Genomic DNA, 25,606 nt, shown 5'->3' with positions numbered 1-25,606 from the left:
TGATGTGTTGGTTGGCATGTGTTTCCCTGTGTGTGTGTGTGTGTGTGTGTGTGTGTGTGTGTGTGTGTGTGTATGTGTGTGTGTGTGTGTGTGTGTGTGTGTGTGTGTGTGTTGCTGTAGAACCTGATGGAGCACTTCAATCCTGGCCTTCAGAAGCTCGTTGCTCTAGGAAACAGCTATGTCAAAGCTTTCCAAGGTGAGTGAGTGTGTGAGTGACTGGTGAGTAGATGTGTGTGTGTGTGTGTGTGTGTGTGTGGGGGGGGGGGGGGGGGGGGTGAGTGAATGTGTGTGTGCATAGCAGTAATAGTCATTTTGATTTGAATGTCCACTTTTCATCATTAATTTACATGATTCACACACATAAGCGTGTTAAGTAAACAGTGTCGTGTGATCACAGATTACAGTGAAATAAGAACTAACCACAGGTGTAAGAACACAGTCAGATGTTGTTTCCAGAGGCCAGGACTGCATGTGCTGTTACTGTTTGTGTTGTCTTAGCTGCTGTTAGCACTGGCAGAGATGAAGGAGGAGGATCCTGCACACTGAGACTGGGGATGTCAGTTTCGGTTATTTTTGCCTTCAATAGCCCGACGGCTCGCAGTCAGTAACGAGCTGGAAACACGCTTCATTCAACCTCGACAGAAGCAAAATATAAGTCATCAAAACGTTTTTGGTTCATATTCCCACTGTTACACCAAACACCACCAACTCAAATGAACTCTCACTTCACAGACTCGTGAGAGGAGTGAGAGCAGCTGTCAGAGGAGAAGCAGCAGGGAAACGGCGTGTAGAGCCAGAATAGTTTCAAATCTACCTCTGTGATTATGTTTACTGGACATTAAAACCAGAGGGACTTAAATATGTCAGCACGTTTTCCCAGAACAACAGTTATTACCAGGTACCAGGAGCCCTGCTCCCAGCGAAGGTGAGCAGAGCTAGCTTGTCTTCTCTGGCTAGCTTGACTTGAAACTCTTCCTTCTTCCCCTCAAAGTGTTTTTCAATGCATTTAGTCACAGTAACTCTGGATGGTGTAACATGCTCGGGCTGAAGGTACGAACTAGCTCTTTGAACCCATGTGGGTCTAAGTCATACAGCACAGCAACTGGAGGATGACCCTGGACTGGCAGGCATCACAAAGTGTGTCTATGCAAGTCAATCACGTGTAACTAGTCAGAAATATTCTCAGTGGTTAATCAGTGAGCTCATAAAAGTAGAAATGTCTTTCAGTATTCATCTGGAGCACTGCAGCCCCAGTTTGTACTACTATTTTCATGAACCAGCGAAATATATTATACATACTCAGTTATTTCCTGAAGCTAAAAGTCATCTGACTCGTATTGGCCTACTTATATTATGTTCAAAGCAGTAAAATCAAGTTCATATTTCAGTACTGATGACAAAATAAAGCAGAATTTCAACCTGTTTGGCTGAAAACACGAGGTACCAGAGTTTAAAGACAACCTTTTGTATGCGTCCCATTGTATTGGCCTCACTAATTCTTCCTGTCTGCGTTTCTCCAATCTTTCTCGTGTGTTACGCTGGTAATTGGCTGAGCAGCATGTATCATTAATGCACCTCTCTGCCTGATAAAACAAGAACGGGCCGTCAGTCACAGGGCAACAAGGCAGCATGGTGAAACTGTACTCGCTGGCATGCGGCTGTTCCTCCACCAACATCACGTATCACATGTCGGCTGCCTGAGGCTCGTTTCTGTCATGCACAAAGGCAGAATTGATTGACACTATCAGGAGTAGTTTTAACTGGCCGTGATGTTTCTCCAAAGCCTTTACGTTTCTGTTTTCAGCATTTGAAAAGCTTTTAGTTACTTGTGATTCATTTTGTGTGTCTGTGGCCGAAGCGTTAGCTGTTTGCAGCGAGGCCTACTTCAGCGCTGTGGCTAAGATGGGCGACCAGGCCCTTCACACGCTGTCGTCTCGCTCTCTTGGTAAGTGTGTGTGTGTGTGTGTGTGTGTGTGTGTGTGTGTGTGTGTGTGTGTGTGTGTGTGTGAGTGTGAGTGTGAGTGTGTGTGTGTCTGTATGTGTGATATTACAGGTTTCCCCCTTAATTTATTGCATTCATCACAGAAACAGAATCATCTTCCATAGATGACCAAGTGCTTTATCAAGTTAACCTTAAGCCCAGTCATACTGATGCATCCCAGATAGCAAAATACCACACACACACACACACACACACACACACACACACACACACACACACACACACACACACACACACACACACACACACACACACACACACACACACCCCCCCTCATGTATTTGTCTCTTTGTGTGTGTATTTGAGTGTGCATTTGTGTGGTCAGTGCATGCATGAGTGCATGTTTTCCACCAGCCTCACTTTCACTTTGACCCCGGGGACGTGTGATAGCATTGTTAACGTAATTAGCATTATGCTAACGCATCCCCATTGACAGTGTGTGGACTCACACATCAGTGCTAGCACTGCCTGACACACCTGGTTGTGCTGGGTTGGCTAACTGAGAAGGTCAGGGAGCCACAGCGTGACCGGGGGCCCTATTGAGTGACAGCCTCTGAATTATAGATGGGGACAGTCTTTCAGCTGCACTCAATTCATTAGCTTACCCACAATCCATGACAATAGACAAGGCCAGAGGCACCCATGGCATAAAGGGCTTGGCTAACTTTCCAGCAGCAGGCCAGTTGGTTAGATCAAAACAGGCCACAGATGACTGGAGTGGTGTTGAATCGTGTTAAAGTCGTATATCACATTACTGACATTCCTGTGAAAATATTGTGCCTCTCTTTTGTAATGGACACTCACACAAAACGAGTGGTAGCATTAGATCGACCGTGAGTCAAAGTGTCACTGGATCCTTTGTATTCGAGAGTTTTTGACTGATTTCACACAAAAAAACAGACAAAAGAGAGAATGTGTAACACTGACAAAGACCTCCTGAAGCAGGACAAGCCTCTTTGATATTTGAAAGTGTAACTCTGGGTTTTTGATGTGTTGTTTTAAACAGGGGATGTTCTGATCCAGATATCGGAAACTCAGAGGAGACTCACCGCAGAGATGGAGGGGGTGGTCAGTACATGCTTTCAGTCAGCGCTCGTTTTATCCTCATCAAAACAGGATCCAGCAGTCTCAGAGATGCTGGTTAAATCTTAGGATTTAAGGGTCTTGACAAATTTAACAAAGAGTGTGAACATCTGAAATGATTTGACTGGTTTGATCGGTGTGATCGGGTCATATTTAAAGTCCCGTCGTGCGTTTCACGGCTTGTTTAAATTCAAAGTGGCCTCTGATTGAACGCTGACCTGAGGACAGAGCACATTTGCATATAGATGTAGTCAAAGAAAACAACCTGGTAATGAAAAATAGTGTTTGGACAATGGGACAGGCTCCATTACGACGCGGCCGCACAGGGACATTGATTTTCTTCCTGCTACAGTTTCGATGGTTCCAGATAGAAGTGTTGCAGGCCATGGAGAAGAATGTCAAGTTGGACGAGGAGTACATCGAAGTGAGTTTACGTTTGTACCCACCCTTCATCATCTCCCCTAATGCACAACGTCTTCCTCCAATAGGACAAGAGAACTCCACTGTGATTAACCAGTAGCTTTTTATGTGGCCAAACTTTTACATTTTAACCACCACCAACCATTTCAATCACTTTTTCATTGACAAGCTTTAAGTCCTCCTCTGCAGAGCATTCACACAATCAGACACGCGTTATTCAGCAGATTCAGACCCTGCTGAGCGCTCAGATCTGAGCCTGAACCTGAGGTTAAGTCAGCCAAGGCCAGACTCAGCTGAGAGGCAGTTAGTCCAAACTGTCCTGACAGCGAGATGCGTGTAGAAAATGTCTGCGTATGAAGAAATTCAGCAACACTTCACATTTTCACTTCACAGCCTCTTAAAGGAAAGTGTCTCCTGTGCTGCAGGGCAGTCGCAGAGTGTACGAGCTGGAGGTGAGGAACCAGGCCGAGGCTCTGGAGAAACAGCTCAGACGAGGAGCCTACAGAGACTCTCTGGTAGTCACACACACACACACACACACACACACACACACACACACACACACACACACACACACACACACACAGTCCAACAGAAGTACATCTGTACCATTCTATGTGTGTGATTTCTCATACAGTGTGTGTGTGTGTGTGTGTGTGTGTGTGTGTGTGTGTGTGTGTGTGTGTGTGTGTGTGTGTGTGTGTGTGTGTGTGTGTGTGTGTGTGTGTTCAGGAGAACAGTGAGTACATGCTGTACCTGAGGCAGAGCCAGCAGGAGATCCTGAAGGAAGAGGAGAGGAGGTATCGCTTCCTGGCAGAAAAGCACTGTGGCCTCACTCAGTCACTGCTCTTCCTTATAAACAAGGTACACACACACACACACACACACACACACACACACACTCACACACACACACACACACACGGACAGTGCACCCTGCCTCCTTCTGTGAGCCACTCTTTCAGTTGAAAGTGGCTGCTTGTGCTGAAAAGCTAACATGAAGCAGACCGGGCTGAGCTCAGCGTACGCTGTCATAAAGTAAGCACACACTTCTAGTTTTTGGTTTATGCATATTCTCTGTAGTACACAGCAGGGAAAAGGTCTACGTTACCACTCAGATTAAGCTGTTGAAAAGTGTAATTCAGCAGATTAGAGTTGACAGAATAATGCTCTTTGAATAATTAAGAGAATTCTAGAAGTTTTTTGAAAAATAAGTTGTGAATATTCACAGTTAAATTTAACTTTTGCAATTCTACAACTTTAACTTTCTTTCACGGGTGTAGTGGATACTGTGAACAAACACAGCAATTTTCACACATTATGATTATTAAATGTGACTTTTAATGCCTGGTGAAGGTGTTGTTTAGCTGATGCCAGTTACCCACATCGGCATCGTTGTCTCAGCAGTTACGTGTTTTCTTTAAGACTTTTTTATTCCCGCCATGTGATAGCATGTTAACTGCGTCCATTGTCTCATTGGCTGATGAGCTGCTCTGGTCTCTGTCTGTCCTCAGACTGGTGCGTCTCTCCAGCAGAAGGCAGACGGATGGAAGGAGAAAGTGAACGACACCAGAGGATCCAGACCTCGAACCCCAACTCATCTGGACCAAGAGGTGCAGGTGCCGACGCGTCACGTAGTTTAGTCAATGACTCTGGTCTGATGTGAACATTATGGACAGGTATTGGTACGCTGACCACTGGATAGCCTGTAAAGAAGGTGTGCTGGCTTGGAATGCTGCTCCTGTGTCTGTGTTTAGCCTCAGTAACATGAATTATGGAAAACTGCTGTGTTGAAACTACCATCAATTATCAATAGGGGCCCTTGAGCCTTCTTTTATCAGTACACTACTTTATTAAACTTTACTAAGAAGCATTCCCTGGTTTTAATCTGCTCTGGCACGTCCAGCCGGTAGTTCGCAGGTCTTCATTTCTTCCTGTACACTCAGGGATATTGGATGCAGTCCAGTGCAACAGCTCAGCCATAATTTTCTCTTCAGTCAGATAATAGTGTTCAGTTTTGACTGTCCCTCTTTCAGATGTATTCATGGAACTACATATCTATTACTGAGGTTGTAGCTTGCAGTAGTGTTAAACTGGACTGTCTCATAGTGAGAGCTGGGATATTCTTCCTCTCTCGTCTTTGTAAACGATGTTTCAGCTGCAGTAAACTCATGTGACCCGCTCGACCTCACATGCTAGATCTCCATTAAAACTTGAAGTTGAGTTACCTGTGTGTGCTGTTTCTGACCAGCTGCGAGGCTCAGTGAGCTCCCTGCTGCAGACAGTAGCCAGAGATGAAGACATGTCCTGGGCGAGGAGGGAGCAGCAGGCGCTGGGCAGAGTGCCCTCTAGAGGTGGGAGGAGGACTGTGCTTCATGGAAACTGATTGTTGGAAATAAATGTGATTGCAGTCTGAGATATTTGCCTCCGCAGCGCTGGACTAATAAACCAGTAGACACACAGATACACTGGCATGCTTTCTCTCCTCCTCCCACCCCCAGCACCGTCTCCCCTCCCCAGCCGCTCCCGCTCCAGCTCGGTGGGGGAGTCTCTGGGTCTGGGTGGAGGGAGAGCCATGAGAGCCCTGGTGTCTCACCCCTCCTCATCCAACCCAAAGCTTCTGCCCTTCAGCAGGGGAGAGACCGTCACCGTACTGGTCCAGGAGCCGCGCAACGGCTGGCTGTATGGACGAACCGACAGCAGCCTGCGGTGCGTAGCTGAGATGTAGGAGCCAAAGATGAATGGTTCATAAAGTGTTTTCCAGGGGACTGACACTGTCTTTGGCTGTTTATGACTGTCAGCAGCCAGAAGGAAGTGATAAATCTGTGGCACGACTGCTGCCTCTTAGCGCTCTCCCTCCTTCTGCAGCTGACAGTGAAACACAACAGAGAATTAGGACAAAAGGACGTTTTGTGGACGTGGTAACAACACAGTTCATTTATCACGAGAACAAAATGTCTCACAATGCAAATCCTGCAGTGCAGTTCAACGAAGCAACTCACATCAAGGAGTGTCATTTTTTGTAACAAGTGAAATGAAATGAAATATTTTGTGTAGGTTTCCATTGACAAGAGCAGTAGTTTGATCATCTGGAGCAGAGACTCTGTAACAGTAGCCGTAGATGCTCTGACACTCTGCTCTGGTTCATTCATCTCCTGTCACAGTGTGCTGTGTAATAAAATGTTTCACAGTTTGTATTTCTGCATTTATGGAGCTTGAGCTGTTTAGTTTGCTGTTTCCTCATCTGTGTCTGTCTTCTCTCCTCCAGCCAGGGCTGGTTTCCTGCTGCTTATGTGGCTCCTATCGAGGATTTCTCCAACACTTTAGCCACAAGGTAGATTACTGTCAGTGCACGGCACACCTCACCTCTGTAGTGTAGTGGCAGCATTTCTGCCTGTTGCAGTGTTCAAGTGACAGAGTCACTGATCGCAGTGCGACAGTTTGACCGTGGATTTGAAGAGACCCTCACCTGTAAAACTGGACCTATTCCCAGAGACCAGCACACAACCTGCTCAAGTGTACGAGACCAAATGCCTAACGTTTTAGGAGCACCGTCCTGTTGCAGATCTTATCCTTTGTGTGTTTTTAATGATGTAAAACAGGCCCTCTTTGTAGAACATGCCCAGCTCAGGAGGAGGCTTTGTTTTCTATGATCATTCACCAAAGTATTTCAGGTCACTGTCCTGCTGTGAATCACTAAAACTTCCTTTATGTGCACCTTTGACCCTCAGTGGCGTTTCTGTAAGAAGCCACAGTATGAACAATCTGCGGGACCCCACTGACGCCCACACCGACCAATCAGAGAGCAAGGGCTATGAAGATGTCCCGCCACCAGCCACACCCAACCGCAGAGCCTCTGTAGACTTCCGGACGAGCTCCCCTCTCCCCGAGAGGAAGCTGGAGCCAGCCGTGGAGACGAAGAGCTACAATGAACATCCACCTCCACCTCCTCCACCTCCTCCTGCCCCCAGTCAGAACCTTCGAAGGGGCTCTGTAGATTTTCGACCAATCTCCCCCCTCCCCGACAGGAAGGGTGAATCAGCATCTGATGTCCAGGTACCAGAGGTTTGATTCTGAGAAGCATTTCCTCTCAAAGGATGGCATGTTTTTCTTCTTCTTCTGTCCCATTTAAAGTAACCCCGGTACACTAATCACTCTCTTTTCTCAGGCATTGTCACCCCACGGGCCACCTGAAAATCCACTGTTTCCCAGGTAATTTCCAGAGTATAGGTATAGGTAGTATAGGTTGATGGAAAAAACTGGTGAATTGCTTGAATTCAGTTTTTGACATTTTAATCAGGATCATCTTTTCTCTGGGAAATCATTTGTCTGAAATTGTGACATTCGCGAAACCAGAATATGAAAAGCGGTTGATTTGTGCTCGTAGCAGTCGTCTGGGTTTCAGCAGACACCTCCAGTCAAAAGTGTGTTTGAGCTTCGCTGTGCAGGATGATGGAGACATCACAGACAGTGTGAAAGCCAATCCTGGTTCAGTATTCAGCCGTGATGTGGAAGCGTGAAGCCTCCAGCGCACGTGCACTGACTTCAATGTGAAGGAGGACGTCACGTCACTTTTGAGCTTGTCGTCGTCTATTTGTGATTATGTGTGTATTTGTGATTATGTGTGTATTTGTGTATGTTTGGCAGACTGAGGCTTAGCTCCAGAAACCTGTCGTCAGTATCAACCATCACAAATTAGCTCTTAAACCCTCGTTCAATCACAATTTTTAAGCCAGTAAATCAAATGAAGATTAAAGATGGAGGACGGCTGAAGCATGCTCGCTAGCCACGGTGAGGCTGTACCGTCCTCCGGCTGGGACCTGGTGTTAGTTTCCAAACCTGGAGCGCGTGTGTGTGTGTGTGTGTGTGTGTGTGTGTGTGTGTGTGTGTGTGTGAGTGTGCGTGCGTGTGTGTGAGTGTGCGTGTATGTGTGTGTATGGCTGCACGCGTGTGTGTGTGTGTGTGGTTTATTTGCGTCGGCTGAAAGCAGCTGAGCGTAACGAGCATTGTGTTACAGTTTTGTCATCCTCTTGTTTCAGAGGCACAAACCCATTCGCCACCGTAAAGCTTCGCCCCACGACGACCAATGACAGATCAGCTCCTCGCATCCTCTGATCCATCAGCGCTCACGCAGCCGTTTGTAACCGAGGCTGCCGGATCAGGTTGTGGAGGCAGGACGTGCATTTTTGCTTCAGGATAGTGTCATGACATCTGTGACAGGTGACGGCTTTTAGCCCGTGTGGAGGAGGAAGGCGGCTTTTTGTACACTGTTTGATAAGGTGAAATATTTCTTGTACCAAAAGCAACGATGATACTGTCGTATAACTCAGTACTTAAATATCAAACCATAAACTTTTAAAATAGCTACATGTACAGTATTTAAGTTTTTATATAGATAGGTTTGTTTGTTTCCTGCAGTTGAAATATTGAAAGAATAGTTGTACATTCTGGGAAATACACATACCTGTGTTCTCATCCAGAAGCTGCAGCACCTATACCTTCATGCTCATAACAGCATGTGTTTACTTGTTGCCTAAGCTGTCATGTGTCTTGCTCTCATGCTTTGCTAATTTTATCCCGAAATGTGTCTCAAATCAGAATTTTTTGTTTATGTGACACAGATCAGAACTTAGAAATATAATCTTTCAAATCTGACTCTGTCTTTTATATTTCATCCCAAACACACTGCGATACATCTCACGTCTCCTGACAGCAGTATTTCCTTCTTCTCAGCGGCTGATTGTACATCTGTTCAGAGCTGTGATGCTTTGTGCGTCTCATGTTGTGTCGCTGTGAGTAACAATAAGTGAAGAGACACTTATTACTCAAGTTTTTTATTAGCATTTCTTACTCAGATCTTTTCTCTCTTCACAGCTTTCCTTATATATCATTTCATTTACTACATCATCTGATGGGAGGCAGGGAGTAAGGCGGAGGAGGAGATGGAGGAGAGGAGGTGAGGTGAGGGAAGGTGGATGAGGAAGAGGAGTGGGAGGAAAGTGCACTGATATGTGAACATCTAGAAGTAAAACCAATCAGACAAAATGCACAACCTGAAATACACAGAGGAAGGAAAATAAGATTTAAGAAGTCTTTGTAACATCTACACCATCTACAGCACTAGCACCACCTGTTTTGAGACCACAAGCTATCTTCATGAAATCATTAAGAATGATTCTGGAACCCATACAGCATGTGTGATTAAATATATATAAAAACTGGAAAAGGGAGCTGATGCCTGATGTTCCTCCTCACGGTGACTCCTGGTCCGGCTGCTTCTGCAGGCCTGGTCTGACGCATGTGTGGGGTCCCGAGGGAGGAGAGGAAGGTGGCAGTTACAAAATATGAATGCAGGGATGAAGAGGAGGAGGAGGAGGAGGAGGAGGAGGAGGAGGAGGAAGAAGGGGGACGTTCAGCTATCCTCTACTCATGCACCAAGACCTCAAACTCTGAAAAAGAGAAATTCAAAACATTTGCACAATCGATGAGGCAAACTGATGACCTACAGCTGAACGATACGGCTAACAATATTCACGTGTTGTCAACAAATGAAGAGAGCAGCTATGAGTTCATCCTGCTAACTATCATTATTGTCTGAGTCTGAGTTACAGTTTAAGACAAGAATTAGTTCATATACACAGCCTCAAATATTAATGTAATACATAATGTGCATCTTAAATATTTAACCTCCCCTGAACATCTGCCATCATGTCACAGATTTTGTCTTCTAAATCAAAGAATTGTGGCACATTCACATTTATCCCAGCTTCCACTGCATCGTTTTCACTCAGCCAGCTCTTCAGAGAGCATATCGACTGCTACCAGGTGCTGTTTGGCTGCAGAGGTAAAGAGGTAGCAGCATCCTTTTTCACAACAGGAAGCAAGAGGGACTGTACAACCCTTATTCCCCAAAAGCTGGGACACTGGGTTGTAGAAATGTTTGTATAATTTGGTGAAAAATCCAGAAGATAGCTCCTAAAATCCAGCTCGAGCTTCTCATTGAGGCCAATGTTAGCCTACACGCTCACCTGTACTCCTCCACCCTCTACCTTCTCTACTTCTACTCTTCTTTGTTCATGATGAACTTCATCATTTTTTGCAGCGTTCTTCTGCTCTCTCACCGTCAATGCCGATCTTGCCGTCTCCATCTTTGTCTGCGGCTTTGAGGAATGCTTTTGTCTCATCGTCGGTCAGGTCTCTGCCCTCCTTGGAAAAGCCCTTCAGTACAAACCTGAGAAAGCACAAGGCGTTGCAGAGAGGGATCACTGTAGGACGGTAATAATGAAGACATGACAGCGTGCAGGACGCAGGCTTTGCACAGTGTGCAGTCCACTGGCCAGGCCTCGTCTCGCTCGTGTGTTTGTGTGTTTCTGTGTCCTCACTTGAGCTCTTCCTCCTCTATGAAGCCGCTACCGTCCACATCCAGAACCTGGAAGACCTTCTTGACGTTTTCGGCTGTCATGGCCTTCATTCCCACCATTTCAAAGAACTTTTTAGGGTCGAATGTTTCTGCTACAAAAGGCGAGATAGAAGGTACAAACTGAATTATCCAACAGCTCTGAATTCTGCCTTTTACATTAGCCAGAAATGCTTTGCAAATTAAAATTTAGAATCACTCTGCGGGGCATAATTAATTCTGTCACAGCCAGTTGTTCAGGAGCTTTGGATTTAAATTAGTAGCACTCATACAGAGCACGAGTGAGAGTCGTTTGCAGAAGATAAAGCTGTGCACTAACTGAATCTGTCAGTATCCAAAGTGGACTTCTGGAACTGCTCAGAATACCATGTCAGCTGGTACAGACCTGCAAAGGCCTCAAGAGCTGTCTTGATCGCCTCAGCTTTCAACAGATCTGTCATCGACATTTTGCCGGCTGGAGAGAGGGACAGAGAAGACATGAAAGGCACAGAGTGAGAAACCAAGAGCAGAAATGAAGTAGCTGAGTGCAGACAACATCCCTAATGGAAGCACAAGAGTCAGATCTGCACCGTCAACGTTCGCGCATCTGATCTGAGGACAGAGTGGTTGTTAGACAGTGAAATAAAGGTCTGGAGTCTACTGAAGGACTGGATGATAGGAAAATACTTTGGTCTGTTTGTATGACATGAAATAAACAAAGAGGATTTCGACCCTGATGGAGCTGTTAGAATTACATTTCAGGCATTCAAAATGGCCTCAGTGGAGCTTTGCACAGCGGGGAGATCATCCGAGGCCATGCAGTTCACAGTTTAAGACGTGGGCACGAACACAGTCAGACACACACTCAGGTCACACAAATACACATTCCTCAGCTGTACACACAACCCCATTAGTAACTGCACACAAACCGTTTGCTTTATTCATGTCAATTCTCTTTCTGTTCTTCTGAAACTCTTTATATTTGCAATCACATGTACCACCAAACAAACATGTCAGCTGTGCAAACTGTGAGGCGCTTCTGTGAGTGTTTTCTATAAATGCTGTTTTTCATTGGTGAATGTTAACCTTGCTCTGTCGCACATGTATTCCATGTTGATTATGCAGCATATTTCAGGTGGATGACATCTCTTGTCAAGGCATTTATTTTCAGTGTTCACGGTGGAAACCAGGCTGTGTGCGTCATGTCGATGTAAAGCTGGACGTTGCTGGAAAAGAGTGTGATGGATCCATCTGTTTCCCCAAAGGTTGAAAACTTGTGAGTACATCCCTCAGCTGCAGCGCACTGCAGTACCCTGTGCATGCCAATAGGTGTCAGAAGTGAGCTGGAGGCCCTCAGAGTCCTTGTTTCTGTTTGGAGGGCCTTCAAATGCCAAGTTAAGACAGATGAGTGATGAATGTGTTTGTACCTACGAGAGAACTGAGCTCCCCTGTGTGTATTATGTGTGTGTGCGTGTGTGTGTGTGTGTGTGTGTGTGTGTGTGTGTGTGTGTGTGTGTGTGTGTGTGTGTGTGTGTGTGTGTGTGTGTGTGCGCGCCCTGGTGGTTACTCTGTTCCAACCTCAACAGGATATTTACCTTCCTGAACAAACGGACAGAGAGGACAAACAGCCGTCCTCTTCCTCTTGTCCGTCCAGTCTACTGCCTCTCAGCTTTCCCTCCACATGGTGTGTGTCTAAACATTAAATATATTAAATATATAGCTTAAATATATTTAGTGATCACCTGTTTGTGTTTTTTGAGGTAATGTCTTCAAAATGGAAAACCTTCATCACCAGCTGAAGCTGTAATTCAGTTTATTGTCTTTGGTCATCGCGTCCGTCAACAACAAACCTTGACAGACAGTTCTGGTCTGTTCTGGATCTTAATGTGCTCTCAGTGTAACATGCTCCTAAAAGCTCATCGTGATGTCTGCGTCTCAGCTGAGCATGACGGTCGCATGTTGGACATCTTTCCTTCAGCCTAAAGGTCACAGGTTCTTTCCCGACAGCTTTGAAGTGAGCAGACAGTGGCTGTGGTGAAGGAACCTGTCCTGCAGTCAGAAGGCTGAAGCTTCAACACCAGACGACTCCCAACTGTCCTGAAGTCCATCCCTTTTCTTCATGGTGGCTTAAAATGTGAAAAAGTGCAATGCAGACACGACGACAACAAACGACCGCTGTGATGGATTAGTGTGTTTGTGTTGTAGCACCACAGCATGCCCATCCTCACGTGACAGACTTTCACTGGAGACTGGGACTCACTTCTTGACCATGAGCGAGCCATAAATACAACAACGATCAAAATTACATGTCAGACCTTCAGTTCCACATTCGACCTCTTTCCTGAGGGAGGCAGACGTTTAATGATTTAAAACGAGCTGCGTCAGCCTGAAGCACAGAAGGTAAAGTATGAAGTCCTGGTGACAGCAGGCTCAGCGGTGCGCGAAGGCCCAGCAAGTGTCTTATTCAGAAAGTATAATTTATTAAAACACAGTCTCATTCAGCGTCTCAGCCCCCTTTCTCAATAAGGTCCCCATTAAGAAAGTAACAACAATAAAAAACATCTATAATATGCATTACTTTTAACTACTGCACTAAACTTCATGGCTGCCGTGCCATCACCTGTTCATGGTGACACACCAGCCAATAAAACGGGCATTAGATGCACACCTGCTCCTAACATTACCTTTTATCTGAGGCAGGAAACAACACATGACAGCGACTGACAGACCAACACCACAGCAACCAAACTAATTCAGACTAATGCAGAAATAATAATAATTATAATAATAAAGGCCACACAGGAAGGCGGAAACTATTTTCCACTCATGTAAGAAATATTTAGCTCCCTCTGCTGACGGCGTTGGACGTCGTTTCATTTCGCTGCGTTCACAGGGGGTTTGACCGCTGTGCAGACTGAGTTTCTATAGTTCTCTAAGATTAAGTTAAGTGGGAATTAAAGAAACAGTCTAAATAAAATACATGCCAGCAGTGGCACTCCAATATTCTTCAGATTATTTTGATAATAATTACGTGCCTCAGTATTTTCATTGATTACTCCATTTTACATTTGACTGAAGCTTTTTCTGATTGCAGGCTGAACTCACGTCCATGGAGGATTTTCTGAGTTTCATCAGAGCACTGACTGCTGTCCACTCGACAGCTCCGAAATATTTTATCATTACGTTTCACCAGGGCTTAATTATTCATACAACTAGTAAAGGATTTCATTCAGTTGCAGCATATCTGCTTGTTGAAGACAAAGCCAGCAAATCAGCGCGTTTCATTTTCTGTTCATGGCAGCCTAAAGCTCATGGTTGTGCTGACCAAAGCACCTGACAGACTTCAGATTTCTGCTGTGCGTTTCCTCAAACGACCCTCCTCTGCTATCACCTGTGATTTCTTCTTCTCTGTCTCACCTTAATGAAGGGGTGGAGGCGTGAGAGGAGAGACAGAGGGCAGGAGGAAAGGTGATGGAGTAGTGAGGAGAAGGAAGGACACAGTAAGACTTTTATAGCTGCCTCCATACTCACACATGTAACCCCCTACACCCCCGCTCACCCACCACACCCCCACCTCTCCGTATTCTCTCTATTTTGGGAAAGGTGGGGTTGTTGTGAAGATGTGACACACACTGTTGGTCCTGCAGTGTGATGGCTTCTTTGTTTTTTCCTGCAGCACTAACACATCACACACAGGCCTATTAATAACACCACTTTATCTGACTGCCCTCGCACCGCATCGCCTCCCTGTGTGACCCCCCCCCCATCCTTTTTACTCTATCTGCTTTGATTTATTCCGTCGTCATCTGCGTCTTCTTACTGCTGCCACTCTGAAAACATGTTAAAGATGAGAAGGAAACACGGACACTGCAGTGTGAAGGTGCTGTGCTGCAGTTCTGGGAAAGTATTAAGCACAGACACAGATAAAATGTGCTGTAAGAACTTCAAATGCAACTCTTTCTCATTCCATCATGTTTTTATATGAACAATGGACGACAGGTCATGTGAAAGGTGTTGCTCATGGTGCTCGCTCACACCAAGTTAAAACAGCAGCAGCAGTTTTCAGTACAAAAGCTCTGATAAACCCACTGCTGGACACTACCTGCTCAGCTCCAAGCAGCATTTAACGGCTGAAGAGCCGCTCAGTCGGCCTCTTTACTAAAGTCAGACTCAGTGAAGTGCAGTGTGCAGGGGCACGGCCCTCTCACTGCTGTGGCTCGACTTCTGGTTCCCCTGAAGGAAAGTCTGCTGAAGCTTTATTTCACCCCGAACAACCTCAGCTCTTCACTTCCTCTCTCACTATCTCTCCTTTCATCTCTTTGGCTCAAACTCTGTCCATTACTTTCCTAATCTGTCGTTCACGTCTCCACCCCCTCCACTTTCCTCTTTCCATATCAAAGAAGAGATTTGCTCCTCTTTCTCTTCACTCATATCTCCTCGTGCCTCTTCCTTTATCGCTGATCAATCTGGATCCTGACGGCTGCTGTGACTCACTGTCTCTTCCTATCTCCCCCTTCCTCTCTGCGGTTCTCTTATCTTTTGTCCTGTTTGCTGTCAAGGCCAGGAGAGGAATTAATTGGTATGCAGCTGCGTGTATGAGAGATGGAAAGAAGGAGGGAGCCGCGTGAGCTTCACAGAGCTGCAGTCAGTTAAACAAGAGGCCACGAGGCAGCGGACTCTCTTTGAGGTGATGATACTGATGTTCCTTAAAGCAGGACTTAGTACTGGCTGATCCTCTGTTTTTAAGCACAGCAGGACTAATTCTGCATCAAATGCTCACCTGGATCGTGCTCACTTGCAAATCTTGTTGCCAGACAGAGCTTTAAATCTTGCAAAGCTTTCAGCCAATTGCCCGTAATCACCTTTTTAGAAAGGAGTACGACAAGAACGTTCCAGCAATCCCAGGGTGGACGTTGCATTTATGTGGTCTGCACCTCGTGGCCCTGTTCTCTCCCTCCGTCATTCATCCTTCAAAAGCTGAAAATTTGTTAAGGTCTGCAGAAAATAAGCTCAGCTTTGTCAAGTAAAGTAAACTACTGTTTACTGAATGCAAGCTGTAGTCCTTTCAGAGCAGAAGAGCGTCGCTCAATATCAGTAATATCACAATAGCCCAAAAGAGGAGAGGCAGGCCAAGAGTTTGGCATGGTCTCGATTTAAGAGGAATAATGGAGATGATGAAGGAGTAACAATGTTATTAACACCCGCCAGGAGAATAAACACGGTGTGAGGTAGAGGAGGCAGAGAGGAGAAGAATGTAACTTTTAATGAATGCATATGAGAGATGAAGGAATAGAAGCTGGTTACTCAGAGGTCTCCTCTGATGAAAACAGAGAGAACAGGAGAAAGACAGTCGGGGGGGGGGGGACAGTGACAGAGGGAGAGAGGGAGGGGGGGAAGAGGGAGAGAGAGAGGGAGGGAGAGAGGGATTAAATGCGCTCTTAATGAACAACGTGGTATTCAGCAGCAGGTGGTGCATTAAGTCATGGCAGGGGGACCACAAGCTACAGCTGAGTGTGAGTGTGTGTGTGTGTGTGTGTGTGTGTGTGTGTGTGTGTGTGTGTGGGGGGGGGGGGGGGGGGGGGGGGGGACATGGGAAACCCTGCGTCTCATTAGACTGTCAGATGTGTGCTCACTCGCCTGCTGTAACCCTCAGACTGCACCTTATCGTGGAATAAACTCGCACTATAAACTCATTTTAAACAACACGGCCGTTGAATCTGGGACAGAAGGGGGGTCACACATCATTTAATGAGCTCCTGAAATTCTGAGATTACATTGTAATTTCTAATGTAGCTAATGCTCCGTTAGTTTGGCATTCGGGGGGTCGCATCTCGCTCTTGATGGAGGTTGATTTCAGACAGACTGGTCCTGATCATGTTAGCTTTGTACAGGGGAGGGAGGGGTTGGCAGGACTCCCTCAGAAGAGCATGATTCACGGTAACTAGCTGTTGTGTGTTCGTAGCTGGCTCGCTAACATTTGGTGCTGGTACACCTGATTTTGTTCAGGGGTGGAGGGTGTGTGAGTCCTGCTGTGTCACTGTGAGATGTGACATAGAGATGGCGAGGCTTTGGAGCTGTTTAGAGGAACCTGTGGCTGAGCTGCAAACTGTCTATTGTAACTGATTAAAAATATTATGCAGCTTGCTCGGCTCTGCTCAGAGATGGTCTCCGTTGTGGCTATCAGAGAGTTTGCAGTCCTCAGTTTGTGCTCATGTGAGTTGGTGTCTTAACTCCAGCCCCCCTCACAGGCTCATGAGATCAGCTGAGGCCAGCATGTACAGTGGAGTGGGAGAAGGAAGCCCCACTCTTTGGCAAATGTGCATGACTGCTCTGCAGGCGCTGGTGATAGTGGTATATTTAGTGCTAATGCTGCGGCTGGTGTGTGTGGGCGTGTGTGGGAGATGGTGAGTTTTTAAAGGAATGCACCAAGTTGTTGGGAGTTTGGTTTGTCTCACAGCCAATGTGTTAAGTAATGAGAAGCTGAATCTTCCACATCTCCCTGGCAGGTCCTGTTAGTCATGCTGATTGTTTGGTATGAAGCGTGTTTAGGGACAGTGGGTGACATTATCTCTGCAACAATATTAGGATTTCATGTGTTAAATAACCCTGATCCTTCAGTCAGAGCTGGAGTTCATTTGTGGTCACTGGCTCTATCCTACACGGCAACTAAATTTAAATTATATTTTGGCTCTCATATTTATATAACAAAAGGAAAAGAAAAAAAAAATCCCTAGAGGTTCACCCAAACTATCTGTAGCACTGAATTCCAGTTCCTCATTACTCCCACTGTTGCTATAGTCACAACATATTTGTCTCTTTCAGTCACCACGAACGTTGAAAGCCCTGCAAACCCTCAGCTTTCAGGTGTTCTGATTAAACAGACTTCTGCTCAGGTCAAAGTTGGGCCAAACTCGCTACACCAATAAGAACGATAACACCTTCCCCCCGAGCAGTGTGGGAGACGGGAATCGAGCAGAGTCTGAACACCAGTCCTGAGAGGAGGTGTGATGCAGGTGAGAGCACCTGTGTAGGTGTACCTGGGGTCTGTAGGAGCTGGTCAAACATCTTCAACTGTGAAGAAAATCTTTGTGTTGGAGGTTCTTATTTCAGTCCATCGACACGCAGCCTGCTGTTCATTATAGGCTAATATATGTTTCCAGTCAGTTTGTCAGGTCTGAAGATGGGTCAGGGTTAGAGGATGGAGATGTCCAGGCCTCGGGGTTAAAACTGGGCTCCATTTGCTGTTAAGATGACATCTAACTGTTTCAGCAGCTTTCCAGTGAACTGATTGTTAGGTGAATTCTCCCATCAGGCTCAGGGCTGGAGCTGAGCGCTCACTGTGGCTGCTCACTGCTTAAATACACACTCCTCTAAACTTTAATGATGAGCAGTTACTGTTTTACAATAACTTTGACAACCATGCTCATATACAAAACCATCTTTGAAAAGCAAACCAAGCTTGTTTTTTGCTGCAGTGGATTCCAGATTTGGATAAAAACTCTTCAGTTGTATCACCTGTATTATACTAACGAAGTGACACTGCTCTGCTGTGAAGTACCAGGATTTACATCAGCCCTGTGCTTCCTCTTTCCACTTCCTGTATGGTGTCTCCATGGTAACCAGCTGTCAACATTGTTTGTTGAGACCTCCTGTCAGTCTCACTTCTGTTTCTCTGCGCGTGTGTTTACGTGTGTGTTGTGATACCTGTTTGTCTGTCAACTTAAAGGCTCCTTATATTTCATCAGCTGATGCTTCACAGTGTGCTAATGTTTCAGAGGCTACAACACACACACACACACACACACACACACACACACACACACACACACACACACACACACACACACACACACAGCAGACTCCTGCCCTTGAACATAAATACACCCTTGAAAAATGTCTCTGCAGCTCGTGGCTGGCAGTGATCTGTCATACGAGCAGCGTTTCAAAGAATCCGTCTCAGGCTCCGTGACAATGGATATGGAGACAATATGTACACACACACACACACACACACACACACACACACACACACACACACACACACACACACACACACACACACACACACACACACACTATTGCACCCTTGTCTTTTTCTAACACACAATCAGAAGTGAGACTCTGTTTAACATGAGCAGATATTCACAGTTTTGTCCTTGTACACACTCAGGGACACTTTGTGTCAAGCTGTTTGCAAATGGCAGATAAGAGTCACTGCGAACACACCTTCAGCACACCTGGTTTGATTCACTGAGGCATTTGCTGCTGTAATCCCTGTCCGTCTCGTCTCTGTCAGCCTGTGCATGCAGCCCTTTGATGCAGCGAGTCAGCGGCTGTGGCTGCAAAGCAAACACAGGCTGGAGCAGGACTGAAGCTTAAAGTGGCCGTGGACGTCCTGTCTTTGTGTGGGAAACAGCTGTAGGTGAGTGCTTGACTGAGCCTATTATTGTGTGCCATATGTTGACAGACAGGATGAGTGTGCTGAGAGTCTGAAGACAAACTGAAAGACAGATCGGATGGATCGAGATTAAGCACAAGTTACAGATTTCATCTCAAGCAGTTAAGAAACTATTTTAGATTAGATGGTAAATCAGGGTTGTTATGTCTCTCTCTCTCTCTCTCTCTCTCTCTCTCTCTCACACACACACACACACACACACACACACACACACACACACACACACACACACACACACACACACACACACACACACACACCTTCACCACAGCAACAACTTTGCTGACATCTAGTGTCATAATCTTTAATCACCTCAGATTTATTCCCGCAGTCACCAGCCCTGGCTGTATTATCATTTACTGATAATGGACTATGACAAAAGACAGATGACAGGTCAGGAAGCGTTTGTGCAGGGGTGTGTGTGTGTGTGTGTGTGTGTGTGTGTGTGTGTGTGTGTGTGTGTGTGTGTGTGTGTGTGTGTGTTTGTGTGTGTGTGTGTGTGTGTGTGTGTGTGTGTGTGTGTGTGTGTGTCATGCAAGTGATGTGGAGAATGTGTACTTTCTGCTTCAGGTGAGATAAGAAGTGAGAGAGGAAAGGAAGAATGTCAGCACAGGTAAGAGAGTGGACTAAACAGGCGGAGTATCTCCTGAACAGCTGATCCTCGTCAGGACCTTCATAACAGCCTTAATTTAACTGAGCCGCTGGGAAACTGTAAATGGCTGCATCTGTAAAGCCCTTCAGTCAGTGGCGCTGGCCTCACCATCAGGAGGGTTTTGGGCAGGAGGAGCAGTGTGGAGGTGGCTTACCGCTAGAGGAGCCGGGGATCGAACTGCCAGCCTTGTGATTAGTGGACAACGTGCTTCATCCCCAGATGTGTGCGTGTCGTGTTTACAGCTTGTTCTGCTGCCAGCAAAAAATCAGTTGATGCAGATTTGTCATTGCAGTCACAGTCAGCTCCCTGAAGCTCTTTGCTGCAGGTCCTCAGTGTTAACAGAGCGACACGGAGATGAAAAGGCTGAGTCCTGCTCAGAGACGCTCCTCATCCTCCAACATCTCCCCCGGATGCTTCAGGTCTCAGAGGATGACCAGCGTTTAGTGGGCCTCTTCAGCGCTGAATTCACACCACCTTGTCGAACAAGAGGAGGAGACAGATGTCTCATAGCTTAAAGCTCAACAGTGGAACAAGTGCAAGTGCAGCAACAGCACCGAGTTCAAAGAGCTTCAAGGTCCTGCAGCGTCTGTCCAGAGCACAGACGCCGAGAGCGAAGCTCAACAACTCCACATTCCTCCAGACAGGCGATGGACTCAGCCACGAAAGACGCTCTCTTCTGTGTTTTGAGTATTTGCACATTACACTTTGCCTTTGGTTTGATGCATGGTGTGTGCAGTTTCCCCCCTAACTCTGCATGTTGTGTGTGTAATTGTGACTAATAAAGGATTTTTTCTTTCTTCTTCTACTCTACTTAAACCACAACTTAATGAAGTCATCAGAACATTGTTGTCACAGAAATGTGCTCATAGATGCTAAAAACATCACCAAAGGTCTCTGGAAAACTTCCATCTTGGTGAATAGATTCTGCCAAAGTGGCACGTTGCTGGTGTTCCCCTCTCAGCATAAAACACACTGACTGAATCACTGCCTCTGACCATCAGTCAGTGAACATGTCAGCGTCTTCATGAGCCTGAAGATGTGCTCCTGGTGGCTCTTCTATCATCAGTCTCTCCCGTCTTTCCAGCTGCTCAGTTACATAAGAAATGACTTGTTTGATGGAGGCGTGAACTTTTAGCTACATCTCATTGCTGCAGCTGACTTGTGCAGTGCGACCTGTTTTATGAAATTAAAGCGCCTGACATCAGAAATCTGAACAAACCAGTCTGCAGGAGCAGCTGGTGAGCTTTGGACTGGTTTTTGACTGTGAGATGTTTCTCTCCATTCATGTATTAAGCTATGATAACAGCTTAGCTCCATGGAAACGTAGTCACCTGACAGCATTTGCCATTAGCCAATATGCATTTTTGCTCTGCTGTCGACCACGTTCAAAAAGTTAAACTGGAGTCAGGCTGTGCTTTTGTTTGTGTGCTGTAAATGAACAGTCCTCCACTGTGTGGTGCACTGTGGGAGGCTGGGAGAGGACGCCGGCAGCCATCAGCCGTCTCCCCGGGTCAGAGTTTTTACAGCGTTCAGTCATACTGGATGTGGGATTGATGTCAGAGATGGCTCTGTAAAAATGATCAGAGAGGCCGGAGGGTCCCGGGACGTGGTGTGATGCAGAGGTTTCTGTTTGTAAAGCTGCTTTTAAAAACACTTTTACAGCAGGTGACTGTGGCACAGTGGCCTCGACGACAAGAGAGAAAATCCAAAAGCTGGCACAAAATGATTGTCAGTGTGAAACTAAACAACTTATTTAGCCATGATTTTTTCACTTCAAACAGCGCTCACAGTGTCATGTTGACACAGCGTCCGGGTAACTTTTTAACTGAGAGTGAAGACGCATCTTTAGTTTGACACGCTGTTAAAAAGTAATCAGCGGTGAGGTGTGCGCTCCTGCAGGAGGAAACACGAACACACACACCAGAAGGTGACGGAGGGCACGAGCTGCTCACAGGCTGTGTGGCAGGTGGACAAAAAGCCAAGAGCGCTGTAAACAACAGAGCCCTGTGACGTGTTCTTCAAGGCCCGGCGAGGGACCACAGGTGAGTCAGTCATAGCTGATGAAGTACAGTGCTGCCAAACCGCAGCTGCACAGGTGCTGCCTGGAGAAGACACAGCAAGCGCTCCTCGTTTAACTGGAAATTCAAGTTTGTACAGTGATGCTTCACTGCTGTGATCATCACAAAATAAGGAAAAAAAATAGGTGAGAGAATTTTATTGATTGATTGATTGATTGATTGATTGATTGATTGATTGATTGATTGATTGATTGATTGATTGATTGATTGATTGATTGATGAACTGACCCTTTAACATAATCCCACCTGACATTCACCTGTTTCCGGGGCACCTCATTCAACTCATCATCAGCCAGAACTGCTCCATCAGCCTCTCTTTATCATCATACCTGCCGTCTCTTGAGTCACCTGAACGCCATTTAAGGCGCTTTCTCGGCACAGGCCGTAAGCTTCGGCACGTGAACGCACCATCCTCAGGTCTTTTTGGGGAACTCTCGCTTCCTGTCGGCTGTTTCCGCGCAGCCAATTAGACTGCGCCTGCGGGCACTTTCAGAGGCAGGCAGTCTGCACCGAGAGGAGAGCGCGCGCCAACAAACACCTTTTCTCCACACGGAAAGTTCAAGTTTCTGCGCTCGTGTGCGGTCACACTGTGCGCAACATCATGTCGCTGCCGCAGCAGTTACGGGACGAAAGGTGAGTGTTTGTCGGAGTGAAATCTGAGGAGTGTGCGTGTTTTTGCCTTCATGTCGCGCTCCACAGCGCATCTGGTCTGTAACAGGGTTATGAAACTGAAGGCTGTCCGTGCTGCGCGGTGTTTGCAGACGTTTTGTGGCTGCGCAGCTGCTTTTTTTGTTTGAAGTTGAAGTAATTTGGTGTTTATTGTATAAGTTGATTATGTTTTACAGGAGTGTTGAAACTTTGGAAAAGGACATTTGCAGAACAGTGTAGAATCAGATGAACTGCACAAATCTCTGACTTTAATTCTGTTTTGAATGTTTACATGTTCAACATTAATATTGTAAAATCTGATGAAGTGAAAAACTACTTTTAATCAGATCATTTCTTCACTCAGTGACTTTGATCAGCTGCCCGATAACATCGCCATCAGTGCCACCATTGCTGATGCTGAGGAGAAGAAAGGCTTCATCGACTACTTCGTGAGTTTAAAAAGTTCCTGCAGACCTTAAACTGAGCTTAGATAACAAAACAGTAAGAGGACAACGTAGCTTCATGTCTCTGTGTCTCTTCCAGAGGTTTGTGATCGAGGTGAAGACTAAAGGAGGGGGCAAGTATTTCATCTACAGGAGGTACAGAGAATTCTTCAACCTCCACCAGATCCTCGAGTCCAAATACTCTCCTGAAGACCCAGAGAAACCTGGTCCCAACACCTGCGTCCTGCCCTCTCTTCCAGGTGTGTGTGTTTGCAGCACTGATAACCGCAGCGGCTCAACGGTGTCACATTTCACATTGTTCAAACACTTGTCTGTCAGAGCCGAGCTCAGCGTTCAGCTCGTTACGCCCTTTCATTCTGACTGCCGTGCTTTCAGGTCGGACAGGCGTGAGGAACTCTCCGACCCAAACTGTGCAAACAGTCACGGTCTGTGATTTCCAATTTTGTTAAGTTGCTCTCCTGGCAGGATGAAGTGTGCCCTGGATGCTGGACGTTATCAGCATAAAACGCTTCGGTAGGCTGATCAAAGTCCAGACGACATCAGCTGGCTCTGATTCGAACAACCTCAGGTTTCACCAGGGCGGCTGGAGTAAGACCACAAGTAAATGTGAAATCTTTAGTTGACAAATGAAAAAGGCTAACCGTCTTTTTGTCCTCTTTCAGCTAAGTGTCCCTTCTTCTCGTGTTTAAACCGGACTCAGATTTCTGGCATGTGCACAAATACTCAGCCAATAAAGCCGATTCCAGGCAGTCTAGTTTGGCCAAAACCAAGATCTTTTTTCTCTTTATATTCATTTCTGCTAAGGTTGTATTAATTCATCATGATGATAATGTGAAGGACAAATAAAAGCAGCATTTTCAAATGCACCAGTTAGTAAGTTAGCCGCTCAGGTGTGTACAAGGCTGCCGCTGATGATGTGCAAAGCTTTCAGCCAGTCAGCTCGCTCGTTTCACACTGAAGTTCTGACTGCTGCTTGAATTAAACTTGCCTTCTAGCTGAAACATCAGCGTTTCTCATACAGTTTCCTCTCTACAGTTTCACGTCTGACATAACATCCCTGCATATAATCGACACACATTAACCGACACACATGCACACACACACTCCACTGTATAGCCGCCGCTTGTGTTAACTGATGTGCACGTTTGAGTCCTGAGCATGCTGTGCTGATGTCGTCCTGACATGCACGCAGCACAGTCTCGTCTCTTCTCTTCGTCAACAGTATTTCATGTTAATACAGACTGCATGTAAAGAGCTTCTGATTCACTTCAGTGAGACAGCCGACGGCTCCAGGTCAGAAAGCAGAGAGCGGTCGCACAAATTAGCTCAACATTGCTCAAGTTCTGCAGCAACACGTTGTGACAACATCTGTCAGTATTCTGTGTTGGCCAATCAGTTATGTGCAAGATCACCTTCCTGCTGGTCCTCTTTGCACTTCAAACCGCTGCTCACTGTGTCAGTGTGTGATAAGCCTTCAAACTCATGGATGCTTCTTATTCTTATTTCACTTCTACCTGCAGCACCCCACCAGCACAGCCTGCATGTCACACACTCTCAGAGTACAACCTTTTTGCTTGTTGGGATCATTTACCCGTTAACATCTCTGCATAGTCGATCAGTAGTTTCACACTGTAGGCAGTTAACCAGTGCGAGTATTGCAGCAGTGAAATAAGATTAAATATGACTGATCAGCCACGAGTGGGGAGGTCGAACCGCAGAGCAACAACACTTCAAATATATGCAACAAACGCAGCTTTCTTCCTAGATTGAGCACAGTAACAACCAACATAAAATCAAGAATGCAAAGCAGAGAAGTGTTTTAGAGGATTATGATTGTGAGGTTTTCTGTATTCAGATCAGTTTTATTGCTCCTCTTGCTCCCCCCTTACTATGGGGTGGTAGGACACCACCCCACAGTAAGGGCTGCATGCAGGCTGCATTGCCACACAATCCTCCTTTGGATGCTTCACTATGAAGAAACGTGTAAATCCAATAATAAAGGGTGGATTTCTCTCTTCAGAGGTTATTCGGCGGGTCACTGTAGTTCCCAGTTTGTCAGTGCTGACAGTGGTTGTGCAGTGTGGAGCCTTCGCTAACAGAGGAAACGTTGTTCTTCACTGCATCATTCCTCGCTCGTCAGCCGTAACCTTCACATGCACGCTCGCTCTGCTCTGCCTCATGCATATGCAGAGGAACAGACTGACTGCATGGCGACAGCTGGCTGAATTTTCTCCCTGTGGCTGGAAGAACCGAGAACCCATCTGATCATGGTTTTAAAAGCGAGGATCTGCTGCATGTGCGGGACGTGGATTTGTTCTGTCTGACAGCGTAAATCGAACAAACACCCTCCTGTTTCGCTCCCTCGTCTTCACAGTGGATTTGCTCAAATTTTAAAATGAATTAGC

At 46.1% G+C, this 25,606-nt stretch overlaps 3 protein-coding genes across 4 annotated transcripts in view; 2 read left to right on the top strand and 1 right to left on the bottom strand.

Moving 5' to 3' along the window:
• Positions 1 to 100: 100 nt before the first annotated feature.
• On the top strand, positions 101 to 8,800 carry baiap2l2b (BAR/IMD domain containing adaptor protein 2 like 2b). Of its 2 annotated transcripts, none has more exons than XM_070985881.1 (13): positions 101 to 196; positions 1,859 to 1,945; positions 3,009 to 3,070; positions 3,438 to 3,509; positions 3,931 to 4,020; positions 4,238 to 4,369; positions 5,020 to 5,118; positions 5,757 to 5,859; positions 6,007 to 6,214; positions 6,774 to 6,839; positions 7,237 to 7,561; positions 7,674 to 7,717; positions 8,545 to 8,800. In XM_070985881.1, exons 1-13 carry the CDS (start codon positions 127 to 129, stop codon positions 8,618 to 8,620), a joined length of 1,434 nt encoding a protein of 477 aa, XP_070841982.1. In that variant the 5' UTR covers positions 101 to 126; the 3' UTR covers positions 8,621 to 8,800. The 2 variants fall into 2 exon arrangements, with proteins under 2 accessions (XP_070841982.1, XP_070841973.1); XM_070985872.1 differs by having other exon boundaries at positions 5,020 to 5,124.
• A 351-nt stretch (positions 8,801 to 9,151) lies between these two features.
• The window catches only part of pvalb7 (parvalbumin 7), a 35,394-nt gene continuing 18,939 nt past the window's right edge, over positions 9,152 to 25,606 (bottom strand). Inside the window, exons 2-5 of the mRNA XM_070977757.1 lie at positions 11,308 to 11,376; positions 10,888 to 11,017; positions 10,627 to 10,736; positions 9,152 to 9,954 (exon numbers count right to left, since the gene is read on the bottom strand). Coding sequence (XP_070833858.1) covers positions 9,929 to 9,954; positions 10,627 to 10,736; positions 10,888 to 11,017; positions 11,308 to 11,368 — 327 coding nt within the window. The 5' untranslated portion in view covers positions 11,369 to 11,376 and the 3' untranslated portion in view covers positions 9,152 to 9,928. The remainder of the gene's footprint in view (positions 9,955 to 10,626; positions 10,737 to 10,887; positions 11,018 to 11,307; positions 11,377 to 25,606) is intronic.
• The window catches only part of ncf4 (neutrophil cytosolic factor 4), a 29,668-nt gene continuing 26,625 nt past the window's right edge, over positions 22,564 to 25,606 (top strand). Inside the window, exons 1-3 of the mRNA XM_070977741.1 lie at positions 22,564 to 22,722; positions 23,102 to 23,186; positions 23,281 to 23,440. Of these exons, the coding sequence (XP_070833842.1) occupies positions 22,691 to 22,722; positions 23,102 to 23,186; positions 23,281 to 23,440 (277 nt within the window). The 5' untranslated portion in view covers positions 22,564 to 22,690. The remainder of the gene's footprint in view (positions 22,723 to 23,101; positions 23,187 to 23,280; positions 23,441 to 25,606) is intronic.

Source organism: Chaetodon trifascialis, chromosome 2, assembly GCF_039877785.1.
Source record: "Chaetodon trifascialis isolate fChaTrf1 chromosome 2, fChaTrf1.hap1, whole genome shotgun sequence".
Taxonomy (NCBI): domain Eukaryota; kingdom Metazoa; phylum Chordata; class Actinopteri; order Chaetodontiformes; family Chaetodontidae; genus Chaetodon; species Chaetodon trifascialis.
The sequence above is the reverse complement of the archived record's forward strand: the minus strand, read 5'-3'. Positions and strand labels throughout refer to the sequence as shown.

Excerpts from the sequence above, each read along its gene's own strand:
- baiap2l2b (XM_070985872.1), top strand. The coding sequence starts at position 127 with ATGGAGCACTTCAATCCTGGCCTTCAGAAGCTCGTTGCTCTAGGAAAC. Across the intron at positions 4,370-5,019 it reads TGCTCTTCCTTATAAACAAG|ACTGGTGCGTCTCTCCAGCA; the intron begins GTACACACACAC and ends GTCTGTCCTCAG. Across the intron at positions 6,215-6,773 it reads CGAACCGACAGCAGCCTGCG|CCAGGGCTGGTTTCCTGCTG; the intron begins GTGCGTAGCTGA and ends TCTCTCCTCCAG.